The 18,313-nt window shown below is 40.1% G+C and overlaps 2 protein-coding genes and 1 pseudogene across 4 annotated transcripts in view; 1 reads left to right on the forward strand and 2 right to left on the reverse strand.

Annotated features, from left to right (window-relative positions):
* The window catches only part of LOC143884645 (protein HESO1-like), a 45,702-nt gene extending 35,004 nt beyond the window's left edge, over nt 1–10,698 (forward strand). For both annotated transcript variants that reach the window (XM_077388323.1, XM_077388324.1), the window contains 3 exons: nt 1,976–2,082; nt 8,563–8,664; nt 8,783–10,698. In XM_077388323.1, coding sequence (XP_077244438.1) covers nt 1,976–2,082; nt 8,563–8,664; nt 8,783–9,682 — 1,109 coding nt within the window. In that variant the 3' untranslated portion in view covers nt 9,683–10,698. The remainder of the gene's footprint in view (nt 1–1,975; nt 2,083–8,562; nt 8,665–8,782) is intronic.
* Nucleotides 10,699–12,675: 1,977 nt separating this feature from the next.
* LOC143884646 (dehydrodolichyl diphosphate synthase CPT3 pseudogene) lies at nt 12,676–17,743 on the reverse strand (annotated as a pseudogene). The gene is made up of 3 exons (XR_013253020.1): nt 16,457–17,743; nt 13,649–13,741; nt 12,676–13,373 (listed from the first exon to the last, which is right to left on the reverse strand). The product of XR_013253020.1 is annotated as a dehydrodolichyl diphosphate synthase CPT3 pseudogene (transcript).
* Nucleotides 13,179–14,666, reverse strand: LOC143882777 (choline-phosphate cytidylyltransferase 1-like). Its single transcript, XM_077386199.1, has 4 exons — nt 14,629–14,666; nt 13,668–13,741; nt 13,508–13,590; nt 13,179–13,373 (listed from the first exon to the last, which is right to left on the reverse strand). The coding sequence occupies exons 1-4, from the start codon at nt 14,664–14,666 to the stop codon at nt 13,179–13,181; spliced, it is 390 nt and encodes a 129-aa protein (XP_077242314.1).
* Nucleotides 17,744–18,313: the final 570 nt, after the last annotated feature.

Raw genomic sequence — 18,313 nt, forward strand, 5'->3', positions numbered from 1 at the left:
GGACCAACATTTACCCAAGTCACTATAGAAACCTCCTCTAAAATCTTCTAATCTAGGATTATCTTTATTGCTCCCGTAAAAGTTGCTACTTTTGTCGGTTCTAGGAATGACACTAATAAATCCATCAATCTTGTTGGATCCTGATTATCACAATCTCGATTACATGGTTCTTCCAATGCCATACCAACACTTTCAAATTACGAACTGACATAGTTGTCCTTTTTTGTTTTCCTTAAAGGAATAGTGGTTTCAATGTTTGTCAAGATCTTCGGCGGAAGATCGAAAAAGATTTAGCAATTTTTTTGGAATTTTTCAGGGGTGGCTAGATCTCCAATGAGTGGAGAAGGAAAGAATATTTTGGAAGTTGGTTGGGTTTCGATGGCTTTCAGAGCTGTTTTTGATGGATCTTGAAGACGGTTGGGAGGGCCAATCGTTGGTTTTATAGTTATCCTTTTTTGTTTTCTTCGACCTGGATTGTTCCAGGTCTTCATACATTGTAATACTTGGGGGACTACTGGTCCCCCATGCATGTACTCGTATGACTTTAATATATCCTTGTCATCTTTCAAAAAAATACAAACTGAGATGAAAATTTAGCATTTCAACACCTAAGTTCGGCATTCAACTTTCTTATTTCCAACTCCCATAAATATTTCTCTTGGAAATTGATACTGCACTCTTGCACTCTCTTTTTCAATAGTGACATTCACCTCTTTATTTTAGGCCTTTGTAAAATTCCCAAAAATCTATCAACAACCAATAGGACAAGTGTTTAATGAAATGTAGTGTGCCATTTATTAAAGCTTGAGGGTGTCAATATCATTTTCAATCCGCCATCCACTTTTTGTCTTGAATTGCCCACCGCCACATATTTAGGGTTATGAGAAAGGTTTCCGTATGTGTTTTGCTTGGGATGGAAATGGACACATGTGCAGGTGATTAGGCCCATTGATTTGGTTGGCCATCATGGGTCTAGTCGGTTACCACCGGTCCCACCATGACCAGATGTTGTCCCCCTAATCTAAAGGTGTCCATTTAGTTCTTGTCAAGAAGAGTTTAATTGTTGATTTTTGTAACCCTTGATCTGACAGATGGGATCTCCATTCAGAATGGGACTTAGACAGTTAGCCTCACCGAAATTTCGAATTGAAACCAAAGTGTTTCTGTTTTCGCAGTGACCTAAACTGAAACCGAAATTTATAACCTTATTCACAAGTGGAGGTAGAATTTGGTCATCTTTAATTGATTGATAATTTGATACCATTTTCTTTTTCTTTTCCGTTTCGTTTTTGAAGAGGAATGATAGATGCAAGGGCGCCCTTGCATAAAAAGCTGGAAAAGGGCGCCCTTGCATCTATCATTCCTCTTTTTTGAACAGTGCTATTTCTTTTAGTCCCATTGTTTTACCTTGTATCATTTGTCATGGTGAATTGGTTGATTAATGTGGTTGTTTGTTTCAGTGAGCAGGACTGGCACCCTAAGGAGAAGCTTCTTGCAACCGTACTTTTATGTCTGTAACCGATTCAATCAATACTTTCCCTAATATCATTACACTTTTATGGTGAATGTGATAGTGTGTATTTGTTGATGGGGCATTGCAAGCATCTTCTACTTAGGGTGCCACTTGTGCTTGATGCGCTCAACAATCGAAACATTTAACATCCGTAAAGACGGCTTTATCCAAGTACCAATCATATTAAGATTATTATTTTGTTATGAGATAGTATATTGTGACAGGGGCATGCCCCATACTTTCAAGTTGTCCATGTTCTTTCATTATAACGGCAGACATGATTGAGAAGGTGATGCCTCCTCTTAAAATATCGACCTGTCTCTGTTGAACATTTGTGTGATTCTAATTAGTATGAGGCTACGAGCATATGGACCAACTTTCTCTCACACACACAATATTAAATCATATCTATTAATTTAGATAATTTATTATTGATATGATGTTTGACTTCGTACTTCTCAGATGGAACTGATATTGCAAGTTTGGAGAATTCCGTCCGGGTTTTCCTTGACTTTGGAAAAGGAAATGAAGAATCTGTGGCTGATCTTTTTGTGACTCTATTAATTAAGGTAACTTATTTCCTTCTGAGAAGCAAAGTATAAATTCATTGGGTCAGGAAAGGAGAATACTAGAAGACACATCCACCAAAAGCATTGAAAGTTGGGTTACCATATAAACTTTAAGTCACCACCCCAAACTATCTCACTGATTGCAAAGCTGTCCATCCTAACTGCTCTACCTCTCAACAAAGTCCCCATATTTACCAGCATCAAGGCCAAAAATGATATGGGAAATACATATATTTTTATTTGACTTTGGACCAAGTAGGAAACAAGGCATGACCTAGACCTAGATAACTTGAGGCCATTTCTAATGACATTGAGGGAAGAAATTTCAACCCATAGCAGGACCTAGACCTAGATAACTTGAGGCCATTTCTTGTACCTTCTACATCTACGTTGTTGCATTTTCCTTCATGCAGAGAATATTACCTTCCCACTGCTATGTTCATTGAAGACAACTTCAAAACTTGAAGGGGTTGAGGTTCTCTTGCACCGCCACCAAAATTCAACTCTATTCTCCCACTAGGTTGAGCCCATCAGATACCCATTATGATTTACCTGATACTTTTAATTTTTAGAAGACACTCATGTCAACACCAACACACGTGTTAACATGTAACGACACTTTCAACGGTTGTAACATACTGTTAGAATTGTCAAACTTAATGTGGGTGTGACGAGATGTTATTGTATTGTGTCTAGTGAAATACTATTTATTATCGAATATTGTGTTTACCTCCTCTTTTATCATTAGCTTTTATTTTATTATTTGACCTCTTTATCTATTCATTTTCAAAAAAGAAATCTAACAAGTGCACTTAAACTCCTCATTTGACGAGCTTACCAGTGAAATCCCCTCCAGATTCATCGTGCGATATTCACCTGTTTGGGGATTGAAGCTCCATAGGGAAAAAAAGGAGAAAAAAGCTCCCTCCCCTAGGCGGAATGTGAAAAAAAGCTCCCCCCTAGGGAGGGAGGCGGTCTTCTCTCTCTCTCTCTCTCTCTCTCTCTCTCTCTCTCTCTCCTTTTGGAATCTCGCCCTCTCGTCTCTCCCTATTGCTGTTTTTTTGAGTCTCGCCCTCTATTTCTCGTCTCTCCCATTGTTGGCAAAAGATGAGTCGTGGAGGCCGAATTGGGAACCATGCAGGCTAGATCTCGAGCATGGCTCTTCCGTGGTGGCTAGATCTAGGGTTGTGGAGGTAGGATCTGGGGCCGTGGAGGCTGGATTGGGAGCTGTGAAGGCCGGATTTAAAGCCATGGAGGCCCTGAAGCTGGATCTGGAGCCGAGGAAAATCGTGGAGGTTGCCGGAGGCCGTGTAAGGCCGTGGGGTGCTGGACCTAGAGCTGTGGAAGGCTAACTATAGGCGGTGCGAGGCCGTGGATTATCAGATCTGGAGGCCATGGGGGATCTGGGAGGCCGTGGATCGATGGACTTAGCAATGGGGTTGCTGGGTTTGACCATAGGAGGATGTGGTATTCGGAATCAAGATCGTGGGTGGTGGCCTGAGGACGGGTGTGATTGCCAGTAGAGGCCGAATCGGGAACCGTTGAGGTCAGATTTGGAGCATGGCTCTTCCGTGGTGGCATGATCTAGGGCCGTGGAGGCTGGATCTGACGCCATGGAAGGCCGTGAAGCTGGATCTAGAGCCGAGGAAAACCATGGAGGTTGTCGGACGCTGTGAGGTGCTGGACCTGGAGTCGTGGAAGGCCAGCTATAACTTGATGGCGATGGTGGTGGCTGAGACCCCTCCGGCGGAGTTGACTTTTGTGGAGGAGACGTAGAAGGGATTGGAGGTGATGACTGTGGAGAAAGGGGTAGTCGTCGGCGGGGAGGATGACCCGTCGGGTTTTGGTGGTGGTACGAGGTGGAGGCTGCCGGAGATCCGACGGTGTTGTTGGGTAGTCGGCTATCGTGCACGGTTAGGGGCGCACAATAGCTCTGGGCCTTCGAGCAAGATTTTTGAAAATCGAATTCGGAATGTGGTGGAGAAGTCTGTGTGATGTGGTAAGTCACGATCTTGACTTGGTGGGCTCCACAATATGGCACTTTTTGTTGGATTCGTTACAATTGAGGCTATTGATGAGAGGGGTAATGGGCTTTTCTTTTGGGTCAAGGAGAATGCTCATGGGCAATTCATACTATGTAAATTTGGTGGGAGTACTAGTCTCCATTGTAAATTTTGCTAGTATGAATATATTTGTCAATTTTCAAATAAAAAAAAATCTAACAAATGGAATCTGCTTGCTCCTTTTTCACAACTCAGTTTTTAGACTCTTTGGAGTTCACTCATGTACCAAGAGCTAAGAGAATCAAATGACTGACTCATTGGCAATCCTTGCATTCAACTTTCAAATGCCATTGCACCGAACAATGGAGCCCTTTTATAAATTTATGGCAGGAGCTCTTTCGTTTACAAGGGACCAAGGTTTCAAATTTCGGTTTTGTAGTGCGTTTCGGTCCTCACCGAAACTGAAATTTCCGCCGAAATTTCAAAATTTCGATCGAAATCCAACGAAATCAATTAGACGGCTATTTTTTCTCAGATTTTATTTCGATCGGAATTTCCTAATATTTGATAATTATAAAAAAAATCAGATTTTAGGTGAAATCCCTAAAATTTCGGGATGAGCGAAATTTCGACCGAAATTTCAAAATTTTGTCCGAAATAAACTCCTATTTCTAGTTTTAGTTGATTTCGGTTTCGTTGTTGACCGAAACCCGAAATTTCGGATTTCGGTCGAAATTTAAAACCTTGCAAGGGACACAATTTCACATGAGTACTGCTTCCCCAGACTGATGGCCAGACCGAGGTGGCGCAAGCCCCTTCCAAATTTGAATTGAGAAATCCATGTTGGAGTTCCGACGCATCCGAACGGACCCCTCTGAGTGTATACGATACTGATGGGTGGGGATTTCATCGATGACTCGAATCGCCCCTATCATTATGTGAGGACCTAATTCCAATCATGGTTGCGCTTTTCACCATCAACTTCCCTAAAGAACGAGTCCGTATTCTCAAATATTTTTATACACTCCCTTCTTTGCTTCAATGTTTTTTTTCTGGGTCAGGTGGAAGATATCTATGTATGTTATGCGTTCTCCCACCAGAGAAAGTCTATTCGTTGTAGTGGTGATTGTTGAAATTCGGACTTCGGAAGCTCCGTTTGCACGATCGTGGCATTTGTATTCATCAGGCCTGTTATATAAACAGATGTGTGTGGATTCTGTTAGTCATAGTTGCTCCAATGCCAATTCATCTAGAAATTCCTGCGCGTTTTTGGTCTATCGGGCCGTTGTCGGCGCAGAACAAAACTAATCTGTGACCGGCAAGTTTTCTGAAGCCGGACTGAATGCGTTGCAATTCCTTCTGGACTCGTTTCGCTACAGTGAGGACGAAATGAAGAAGGTCCGGGTGAATCATTTCGCACTTGCTTAGCAGAAGTAGAATACTGACTCCACTGCCTCCGCATAAGCATTGATTATTGACTGACCTGGGCATGCAACCTATAAAGATAGAAAGACTGCTTGCTCGAAGAAACTCTTTTAGAGCCTGGTACAATCCAAGCTACTGGATCGGCTCAACCGTCTACCCATTCCATCCATCATATCAGTCGAGTCGATCCGATCCGTCCTTATCTATAGATAGTGCAAGCCTAATTTAAGCACTCAAGAGAATGCTTTGATTCAGCTCATCTCCTTCCTGCTGCGCCAAAAAAAATCAAAATATGAATAAGGTAGCTGATTGGTGAATGGCGTTCCCCGCGCGATACTTAGTAGCCCGGAAGCAGGTCTTCCCTTATACCTTATGGGGCTTAATTGAATACTGTTGAAGATCAATCACTTTTATACTCGAGTCTGAAATTCATCCATTCAGTAACGCCTCAAAAGAAAGAAGAAACCCTGCTCATCTTGAGCCATAGCCACCCAATCTGCAAATGATGTTCTTTTTAAGGAAGGTGATCATAACATATGATTCGGCTTCAGCCCATTTAGTAACATAAACTGTGGTCCGACAACATCAAATGCTCCCCTAAACCTAAAACAGTGAGGAGAGATCAAGTAGTTTCAACAACATGACGATTCTTTCTCTCAGCAATTCCATTCTGTTGTGGAGTCTTGGAACATGATCTTTCATGAATCAGTCCCTCGCTAGCCACAAAGACTGAGCCAATGAGTTCAGTCGTTAAGCGTCACGAGTCTATTTTTGACTAATTAATTGGTTTACGGCTGAAGGAAGTAAGCAAACACTCTACGAAAATTATATTCAATTTATTCTATCGGTACCTCTTTCTCAATGCAAATTGGTGACTGACGATAGCTAGATTATACTGATGAATGCACTCTTATTTGATCATCTCATGTTTCTTTGAGACTTATAGTTGTTTAATCCTAAGATTTATTAGTTTGTTAAATTTATATGTAAATATGCATACGGGCGTGCCCCCGTTTCTAGAATTTTAGGGTTGTCGTGTCGGATACCTCGTATCTTTGTCGACACTCGACACACGAATCTGTCTCCACATGTGATAGAATACTCGACTTCCCTGAGGGTAATGATATCCATTGTACAGTTGTTTCAATGTCTAACAATTCCTTCTTGTCACTCCATTGAATGGCGGAAAAATGCAACCATGCCCGCTGCCTCAACTACCTCCACGAATGGCATTTTTTTTTTAATTGTACGTCCACCATTGACATTAGCATCTCAATAAGTGAGGGCACTCGATGCCCCCTCCATGAATTTGTAGTTCATGACCAGCCGTCGGCACGCCTCTGTCTTGTTCGTTGCGATTTTGAACATCAAAGGCAGCACAAGACCACGTGATGCAGATTGATGCAGCACCGTGAAGAAAAATAGTGGAAAGGGGAGAGAAATAAACGAAAGGGGATAGAATTAGAAGAATAGGGGAAGAAGAAGAAGAATAGAAGAAGAATAGAAGAGAAGAAGAGACGAAATTAGGGAAGAAGAAGAAGAATAGAGGAGAAGAAGACTTGGGGAGAAGAAGAAAGGAAATTAGAGGGGAGAATCAATCTTTATTCGCCTATATATAGGCAAATAAACAACCTAAAAGATAGAAACCTACTAAAATAAGAATTCCTAAAAATAACATTGAAAAATAAAAGCCTAAAAACTAAATAACATAAAAAATAAATGTCTAGAAATCCTAATGGCCAAATATGCCACTTATTGGCCTATTATCTGCATCACCACGTGCTTCTGCTTGGCCTGAGAAGGCCCTTGCTTAGGAGATCCTCTCTTTCTTCCCCCACAAGTGGGTTGAATCCATGCAGGAGGAACTTGATGCCCCCTACATGAATGACACATGGGATGTTGTAACCTGAAAAGTGGGTATGCAAGATCAAATACAATCTAGTTGGCTCAATTTACCAGTTCATAGCTAGGTTGGTAGCCAAGGGGTACAATCAACAGCATGACCTAGCTTATGAAGAAACTTTCGGTGCAATTGTTAAGGAAACTATTGTGTGAGTTATTTTGGCTTTGGCGAATTCATATGGGTGGATTCTTAGCCACATGGATACGAAGGAAGCCTTTCTGCATGGATAACTAAAGGAAGTGGCATTATATGGAGCTGGCTAAAGGATTTTAGACAGCGAAAAGGTGTTAGTTCCAGCTTATCATGCATAGTCTAGGCACATTGGTTGTCTCTTTCTTTCAGTTTCTTAATATTCTATATAGATCTCATGTGCTGTGTTTCTATCAATATACTTGAGTTGGCTAGGCCATTGACTCTTAGTAAATGAATTAAGAAGAATTATAGCAGACTTCGAAGATGGAGTTTATGTGAGTGAGATTGGCGGGGAGCTCTTGGAGCGATTTGTATGAGGAGAAATTGAAAGCAGTTAAGGTGGCAACATGAGTTCATGTACACTAATTTGTATTTGCTGTTTTTCTCTAATATATTTCTTGACGTTTCAAAAAAGAGGCAACATGAGGGTTTATGGTCAGGACCAGTTTCATGCCACTATTTATGATTGCAGTCGCAGGAATTGGTTTTCTTGGAAAGCTAAGACTGAGTCTGGTCATCTGGTGAGGCGAGGGTAAAATGAAGAATAGTAATGCCATCTCTGGTTTTTACTTTTTATATTTTAAGCTCAGAATCACCAGTTGGTGCAGTTTCCTAGCCTTAAAACTAACAGTATAGTTCCAACAAACACTAGTTGATCAGTTCCCGACATTGACTACGGGTTTCTATATAGGTTCTTATGTTGTCTGCATCTGTTGATCCCATCTTTTATGGGTTCTTTGTCAATGATACAAATATAGCTATTTCAATGGAAAAGTCTCATGCAACAGTGTTCATGATAGATACATGTTAGGTTGCCCCATGTGATTTGTTATCTTTCTGGTGCCAGGATTGGTATACTGACGTTTTTTAAACAACCAATTACTCCAAAAGCTTAAGCTATTGGAGATGGCGTTATTTAATCTTTTATACTTTTAACACTGTTCTTTGCTCTTGCAGTTGTCATCGGTTGAAACTTTATGGCCCAAAGGCCTCTGTGCTAGCACTTACGAAGGATCTTGGATTTCTAAGACATGGGATTCTAATGTCGGCAACATAAGTGTACATTTTCTGATTTTGTCTTTTAAGAACACAAGCTTTCTCCTATTAAACTTTCTCACCGGTCATTTAATATCCTTTCTGCAATGTGAAACAAACGCCTTCTTTTTGTTTATCCCAGGTGGAAGATTTCTGTGACCGATCTCAAAACATTGCAAGAGCTGTTGGGAAGGCAGAGGTGCAGAAAATCTACAAGTGCATTCGCATATCTCTCACTCGGCTATCAGCTTTCATGCAGGGTCAGATTGAAGTACCCAAGTTAAAGACACTCCTCTTTGGTCCCAAGGCCATTCGTAGTTCAGGAGAACAGCTTATCAACAATACAGTTGTTACTTTAGGGCAAAATGCTACTCACAATGCCAAGATGAATCACAAGAGAAGTATTCCTTCCAATGATTCCACTGTTCCAGTCAACCCATGGCCGGTGAAGAGGATGCGCCACACAGAAGCTACGGGAGTAAACCGAGCTTCTGGTGCGATCCCAAGAAATTTAGGTGCATGGAATACTGATGCTACCGGAGTAAATCGAGCATATGGCGAGTACCCAAGTAATGTAGCTGCGTGGTACACTGATGTCACCGGAGTAAACCAAGCATATGGTGAGAACCCAGGCAATGTAGCTGCTTGGCATAATGAAGCCGCCGGAGTAAAACAAGCATATGGTAGGAACCCAGGTAATGTATCTGCATGGCATACTAGTACCGAAGTAAACAGAGGATATGGTCATATCCCAGGTAATGAAGCTGTGTGGTCTGCGTGGCGTAATGAAGCGGCTGGGGTAAACCATGCATATGGTGAGATCCCAAGAAATGTAGCGGCTTTTCCCACTCCTCCCCTTCCGCCTTTTAATCCTCCTCCCCAATTGGGTTATGGATTCCAGCATCCCCCAATTGGATTTCAGAGTTCTCATGGCCCGAATCCGATGTTTCCCGCACCTTATACTTGGGCAGGACACATCCCATCTGGGCCCAACCAGAATGTAGGGCAGAGGCCACCCTTCTATCCTTTCCATCTGGCGTAGTATCATTGATCACGCCATTTTCTCCACCACCTTCTCAACAATCTCTGCATGTTATAGCTGATTTGCAACCGAAAGGATTGATTGTGGGCAGCAATAGGTTCTCTCGGGGTCTTACTATGTAGGGTAGCTTGCATTCACAGCCAAATGGTTCCTAAAGATTTGCCTCTTTTGGGTACCGGTGTACTTGCATTGTGTTGTCATTGTTGGAATGCTAACCTAGATTTTAGTAGGCTTAGAGAATTGATCAAAGGAGATAGAAGGATGGGAAGTGATATTTTGTCAAGCATATACACCATTCACCAGTGTAATCCTGATCAAACTGTGGTTATGCGTAGGGGCCATATGAGTGGGGGGCACCACCTAGTGCTCACTTACACTGGTGTGTACCTTTGAATAGGTGCTACACATTATATGCATAATCTGTGTGTGTATGCTATACACCAATTCATTGGAAGTACATGAGAATACACTATTCTTTTTGTTTTAGGAAGATATTATTACTCTTTCAAAAGATTGGCAAGAAGAGCATCTCTTACGCCATTGAATTTTATTTGTTTCACCATTGGATTCTTTAGCTGCCTTTGCCTGAGAGTTTCTGCTAAAGCACAAGCCACAGTTTGCTTGTGTTCTTTTTTGAGAAAAATGGTTGGATATTGGAAACCTTGCAACAGTCTGATGAGCTTACATTTAACATGTGTGGTTTTCTTGTTTTTGGGAAAAGTTGGAAAGAAGGGAAAATGCTTCGAAAAAGATGTGTGGGAGGATTAAAAACACAGCAAGAAGTTGGGTCACAAAGAACAAATTGATTCAGAAATGAATTAGATGTAGAACAAAGTGTGAAGAAGAAATCAAATAAAATTCTTATGTCTCAAAATGTTGAAATATTGGTCTGTATTGATCTAGGCAATTGTAATATTTAGGATCTGCTATGTACAGTATATTTAAAACCATGGTTAAATTGATAGAGATTGAAAGAAATGGATAAGGCCGTAGTCTATTATTGGTGAGCCAACAAACACTGTTCTCATCACTCTTATACCATTTAACTGGTGGCTTGATTCAAATCTAAAAAACACTTCCCCTGTCAAAGGCAACCCCTGGCTTTAGTACTTCAAGAATCGATCCGCTGTTTTGTTACTTGCCTTGTATCTCTTTCCTATAAGATTCTAGAATTGAAAAGCCCACACCGTACTATGGCAAGACTCTTGATTGACTAAAGAAGGCTCGTGCGTGCAAAGCCTATAAAGGTAATCTGAGTTTTTTTTTACTTTTTCTTTTTACATGGTAAATGCCCTTCCATCAACAAAGCCAGGAGTGGCACTAACAAAACAAGGGAGCGTGAACTGTCAATGTACTCGTCATTTTATAACTACATTGTAAAGGCTGATATAATGCCCAAAAAATTCAATGATGGCTGTTCCCTGGGAAAAATCAACAACTGCAAGTAAAATATAGGATGGCATATAAAGGGAAATCAGAATTCCTTTCTACTCAGAATACAAAACTCACCATTACATGTTAACTTTCCTCAAACTTCTCAAGAAAACCAGCAACCCAGCTATTTGCATTCTCCACCAACTCATCATAATGAAAACCAGCAGATTTCACTAGTGTGGAACTGTACATGGCTGTGACAAAGTAAGGATGTCAAACAATGTAGTGACTGATGGTAATGTGTTTGCTTACAGTTCTAATTTCAGTAGAAGGACAAGCATGCGAGATTACGGTTAGCATAATATAAAATGGGGGCATCAGAACCACTGCACAGTGGCCAATTGCCCATCAGCATATTAATGATAGGTCTTCAAAGGATTTTAATCAAGAATGGCAGCATTAAGGCAAGCATTGTAGATATGTTGCATATCATGGGTCTTAGGCCCTAACCTAGGTGGTGACTCTGAGAACAACTCTTTTCCCGTGAAATTCGGATCTTTATCCCAAGTTCACAGGAAACACAGACATGAACACACCCCTAACCAAAAGGGAACAAGAGAAAAATAAACAAACACACCCTGGAGTGTGGTAGCGAGGATTCTGGGAGGAACCTGCCCGACGACCATCCGGAGGGCCCCGCCCGGATTTCCCACACGAACTCACAGATTGGCATCTCTACTGGGGATATACCAAGGATATAACTCTGAAATGAATTGAAATGGTGGATTTTTTAAAACTTAATTCAATTTGAGTTGTTTTTTTCCCAACAAATAGCTTTAATATAATTACAACCTATCTGCCCAGTTTGATTAGTTCTTTAAGGCCTGCTAATCCTGAACTCAGTTATTTGTTTAGACTCCAGACCAGACTACTAAAAACAACTATTTGCATCCAAAGTTCAGATCTCATCTTCCTTGTTAGATTTCATTCCCTTTGTGTCCCGCATCATCATAACTTAATGACCATCCGTTACTTGCGAACCTACTTAATGGATCACAATTTCAAGTGTTGAGAAATATGTGATTCAAATCAGTGATTCTTATGAAGTCTCATGTCAAGTGCTTGAAGGAGCACATTCACTCCAAAAGGTTCTCATAAGAAGCGAATGCCATCATGGTGGCAATGACAATTTCAATGAAACTCGAGTAATTCATCACATTGGAACGAGACAACTTCATCAACAGGAGACAAGAAAAATGCACACACAAGTTTTAAACTCTGGATCAATGTGCCAACAATTAAGTTTTGAAGTTGCATAGTAGGGGTCGCCTTAGATCATGGTCCGGTCAAACATGCACAAATGAAAACTTTATAGTTGAAAATATCACAATTGAACCAAGAATTACACCTCACAATCCCCAAACATAAAAGTAAACAATTGGGCAATGCATTTAGAATGATCAAGCCATGACTCCATGTACATCTTCTTTTGCTAAACATGGAGACTTATCTCATATGTCACCGCAGTCAATGGAAGTGAACCTACTTTAAGATTCGGATTAATCATATATGATCGAAGAGATTATGTTGGTTACCTCTGTGTAGGAACTTATCTTGATAAACGGAGGGACTATGGGATGACAAATATAATGCTCAAAGTGGCTCAAGATGCAACACATAAAATGAAGGTGAACTCATTTTAAGGTTTGGATTTATCTCGTATAATTGATAAGTAGTTTACCTCTAAGGTAGGAATTTATCCTGATAAACAAAAAGACTAGAGGATGACAGACATCACATTACAGCGGCTCAAGATGAGTGTGGGGTATTAAAATTTATTTACAGTGTGACTATTTCTGTTTCAATTAATACCCCATTGGACCTACACCAAAAGATCTGGGATGGTATCTATCTACGCGAATTATCAGGAAAAGCAAATTAATATTCAGGATCCCTTCAGGCTATACTTCGAAGCTAAACGCTCAAATCCTTTTGAATATCTAAACAACTGATACTGATTGTCAGTCAAGATAGCTAGGAAAGGGTGCATTAATTACAGATGCATATCGCATCATCTAGGATTATCAGAGTCGATGCAGAAAATAGATATGCTCACCTTATTTCATAGGACAAAATATAAAGATGGTATCAATGACCGTGCCTTCACATAGCTAACACCATGATCGTCTCGCGTGTTTCCACAGGCCAAGTTACGCAACACATACTGGTTATAATTATTAAGAATCCTCATTATAATATCAGATGTAGAGATTCCATCTATGCGCTTTGTTTCCTTGAATTTTCCAACGGCTTTGACCTGCACAGAGATACTCACTTAATAGATAGTTAAAGCTAAACAGAAATCAATCACGATGTAAGGAAATATACAGATGATATAGAGGTAATCCATTATTTTTTGAATGGTATATAGAGGCAGTCCATTGAACACACAAATTCATAAACATCCTTGCCAGCACCACTTGCATCAGCAAATCTACTAGGGTTTTTCAGATCCTCATCAAAATGAATAAAGTCTACATAACATTAACAACCAGACACCATTCAAAGGTTCATTGGGATGATTTTCCTTACAGAAGAGAGTTGTGAGCACAGTCAATCATGTGCTTGAGGAGTAAGTCCTGTTTGATAACCCATGGAGCATCAGGAATAACTTTATCAAGCCACCTGGATCAAACGAACGGATATGATTATATGAAGTCTAATCCTACTCGTGAGATATCCAACACAAGACAAAAGATTATTACAATTTGCAATTTCTACTAGTGCTAGCAAATAACTATTAAGAGCTAAAGAAATAAGTACTGAGCAGTGCTACCATGTCTCACACAAGCCAAATGAACCATGGCTTGTGAGCCCACCTTCCACCAGTCATGTGGCATTCGATTGGTAGCTGGGACAAATGATTTTTGGGGCCACAAAGTGAATGGCCCAGAGCCCAAAATTAAGGTCATACAACAATATTAGCCCTCTGATCAGCCCTTATTGAGGAGAAAACAAAAGGAAAGAGTTGAGGAAAAGTAAGGGACAGATAGACCACTATCAATGTGCAAAATCACATTGATTGACAAGGTCAATGGGCCCAATGAGACATCAAAGGTAGAGAAGTCAAGGAGGAGATAGAACACAGAATAGCTCACATAAGCAGCAGCAAAAAATTTCAAGGGTAAAATAGAAACAACTCAATTTCACTACTATGGACTGTAAAAAAGCATCAATCTCATTGAAGGTAAGTTTGAAAGCAATGTTTCGAGATAATTTATGAATGGGAAAACATGTCTGCAGAAAGATTACTCATTGTTAGTAAAAACAAACTGCCATAAGAAATTGGCATTCTTATCCAATCTGTTAGGAATTTAACAGAGAATTTCCAGCAAACAGAACACCAGCAGTGAAGAAGAGATTCATCATGCTCAGCCTCGGTTAGATCCATCTCCATATCACACGCTATATAAAAGGAAAGATCCACAAATTTAAAGAACATGTCTCTAATAAATGAAAAAATAGATATGCGAACAGGCAAAAAATACAGATAAAAATGTAATAGAGCATACTTTAAGGCCATATTTGCAGCCATAGAAGTTTCTTCCATGAATACTGGTTAATCAAGTGGTGGGAGAGGGGAAGGAGAGTGGGAGATGTATAGAATTGAGAGGGCATGGGTAGGGAGAGGGTGAGAACTGGCTGAAAATAGGGAAAAGAAAAACTCTATTCAAAATAGAGTTTTATTTTTCGTTATTTTTCTGTCACTTCGCATCGTCTCGTCATTGATGCCCTCTCAAACCTCTCCCTCTCCCTGTCTCCCTACCTCTCTCTCAACATGTGGAAAGCTAATATTCCTTCAAAAAAAATTCATCATTGCCAAACATGGCCTAAGAGAAATCAAATGGCAAAGAAAAAAAGGATGCTAACAGAAGACTGCATGAGAAAAATCAAAAACAAAGAAAAGCGTCGCAGATGTTACAGAAGAGCAAAACCCATAAATTTAACAGAACACACAACAAGATAGAGAAATTATATGGTGAGTGGGCATCCATGCAAGTGTAAGGGGCAGCCACCCTTGATATTTGATCCAAGGATCAAGAGGATAAAATTCAATATTCCTCTTGATCCTTGGATCAACTATTAAGGGCAGCTAGCTACCCCTAACAGTGCATGCACGCCCGCTCACCATATAAAATCTCCAACAAGATAAGTGAAAAGAAAAAAGAAACCCCAAAACCCCTATCACATATGTGATATAAAAGACAATCACGGAAAATTTTAAGCCCCACAATTTAACAAGACACCTAAATTAGGCAAAAACCACGAAAATACATACGAAAAATTGAGAGAAATCAAAAGACATTAGGAAACCATTGATCATAGACAGATCATATAACTCCAAATTAAATAAAAAAAAATAGAGATGCAAATAAAAGAAACCCTAAACAAAAATAAGTACATGTCCACGCATATCATCAGTGAAATATACTGGTCGGATCCAATACAGCTTATTCGACATGGGTTGGTGGGAGGGGGGAGGGACGGTCACGCTTCTTCCCTGGGTCCACTAATGAGTTGGAGGCCGACAGCAGTGGAGTAAGCATCCCGGATAGCCGGAAAAAGATGATCCAGTCTCAGAGCCAGTTAACCCAGTTGATGGCATGAAGGACTCAGATGCTTCTTCAAATCTTTTCTCTGGCACAGCTGGGCCATCCTGGACTTGAACTAGAGACCTCGCCCGTGAAGTAAATCATCGCACCTACGATCCAACCAATTGGGAGAGAATCAATAGATTCTTTTTCAGTAACAGAATTAGAAAATTAAAATCTTATAACCAATCTCTCAGTAACAGATCATGAGAGCACAAAGAAATAACAAAGAGGAACACAAAAACTTATTTGGATATCTAGAGAATTAGACAAAAGACATAAAACCCGATACCCAACAACGACGAAATTCAGAATTTTAGGAAGGGAGGAGGTCATAGAGTTTCTTAGCTTGCTCAAGTGAATGAGCATGGCCAAAGCGGAAGAGAATGTACATGCCATTGGCATAGACATGTCACATGCGAAATCTTCTCATAATTTCTCCAAAATTTGATCTCTTGAAGGACTAGACTAGTGAATATAAAAAAAGACATAAAATTGTAATAAGACGGTATACTGGCATTGGAAATATTCAAAATTCATGATACAAAATCAAATGAAAAACAGTAATCAAAGCCTGGTTTCCATCAAAAATATTAGAAGCAATACAATTCAAACAGTAGCGTCTGTTGTTGCATTACATCTGAAGAGAATATCACTCGCATCCAATCGGATTGAAAATCCAATATAATGAAGAAAAGACCCCTCCAAACATGTAAGGATAGGCCAAGAAGCAGCCACGAAAACCCACCTTATCTACATTGCGTTGATAGTTTAACAGCTTCTGAAGGCACCAAAATAATCTCCAAAGTTGAAACTTTCAAAAATGAAAGAACCATAGTATCAAAACTCCTAGGATGATTTGCTTTGGCCGTGTTTTGACCCACTACCGCATTTTAAAACACTGAACCATCAATTCATAATCGTTTCTTCTTCTTCTCCAAATAAGGCTGAACTCTTTGATATTCCAAAATGGCCCACACCAAATGCCTGAGAGAAATCTCTGGCCAAAGAACATCAGGAGCAAGCAAGTAGCAAAACGTAGTCTGCCAAAGAAGAAAATTACTCAGTCGAGTCTCGGCTGAACTCCTAACCAATAAGTCAGGATCCGGGCACCCCATAGTATACATGTGCCTCTCCAAATCTGTCAATGTGATCACACATTCTTCCAAACCAATGGCAACACCCCTTGAATCTGTATCAAAAAATTCTGCTTGTTTTTCATTGTATGATTCTTGGACAGCATTAACAATCTCATCAGTACAAGTATATGCTACACAAATCGAAAGTACTGCTCTCGTGTTCCCCGCAGTGGCCGCCATTGCCTTCTCGGCGGCATTCCTTACACACTCATCTAAAAGCTTCAAATTCCCAATAAAATTAACCTTGATCCCATACTTATTAACAATACTTTCTTCCTCGATCAAACCTTTAATTTTTTCCTGCATTAATTCCATAATGTAATGAACTTCATCCGGTTTTCGATTGAAATTGTCAATGCTAAAAGCGTAGATTGTCACATACCTAATGCCTAATTCATAACAGTGTTGGAGAATAGTCATGAGGGCTAGAAACCCTAGTTTGTGACCGCCACCGAGTTTCAAATTCCGGCCGCTGGCAAACCGTCTGTTTCCATCCATTATAAAGGCAATGTGTTTGGGAATTGGACCAAAAGAGAGAACACTAAAAAGGCATTTTTTGAAGAAATTACAGACATTTGTATAGAACCCAGATGGATTTATAACGATAGAATACTCCATTTCAAGGATATATTTCAAACAAAGGGGAAAAACCCAATTCAAGCAAGAACCCTAAATCAAAATGGAAACATTCTTACATTGAGGTTTTCAATCCGACAAATACCTTGTTCATCAGATGCAAAAAAGAAATTGATTGAGAAGAGAAAGAGAGAGGGTGTGAGTGAGCTTTGAGAAAGAAAATTGTAGAAAAATAGGCAGGATAGATATGTTTTGGTTTGTAGTTAGGATTAGGGTTAGGGTTTTGACTTTTGAAGATGGGTGGAGAGAGAGAGAGAGAGAGAGAGGGTTTAAGCGGAAAAATGAAGAGATGTGTGGCCATATAGTCCAATATTTTTCATAAGGTACTATAGGGCCCACCTGAGTGAAATTGGACATGGCCGATCAATTGAATGGGCCCGATCACACCAAACCATGCCACTTGTATGGTGATTAGAAAGTGAGAATTTGTAGAGGGAACAAGGATAAAGTTGTAACAACACTAAAAGGGAAATGATATTAGTACAACCATGTTTTGATATATTCACTAGATTTATTAAAATATGTCTGTGCTTATATCCTTTTTCTTCTAAAATTATCTAAAATAATAGCCAACAAGAGGTTGGAAATTTGAAATCAATTAGGAAAAATGGGCTCACGCTGACAGCTGACTGGCATTCTTGCCTCCTCCCTATTTTCCTTGCTTTTGTTTCACAAACTCCGTACAAATATACTCAACCTTGAAAGCAACTTAAAGAGCATCTAAAAGTCTCCAAAATAGGGTTGCAACTTGGATCGGGCTCAACTCGAACCTGACGAATCCAACCCGATTTTTGCACTGGTTGAGTTGGCATTTCCTCGGGTCGGGTTGG

Source organism: Tasmannia lanceolata, unplaced genomic scaffold (genome assembly GCF_043159265.1).
Source record: "Tasmannia lanceolata isolate RefF3 unplaced genomic scaffold, GAP_Taslan_0.1 ptg000008l, whole genome shotgun sequence".
NCBI classification, from domain to species: domain Eukaryota; kingdom Viridiplantae; phylum Streptophyta; class Magnoliopsida; order Canellales; family Winteraceae; genus Tasmannia; species Tasmannia lanceolata.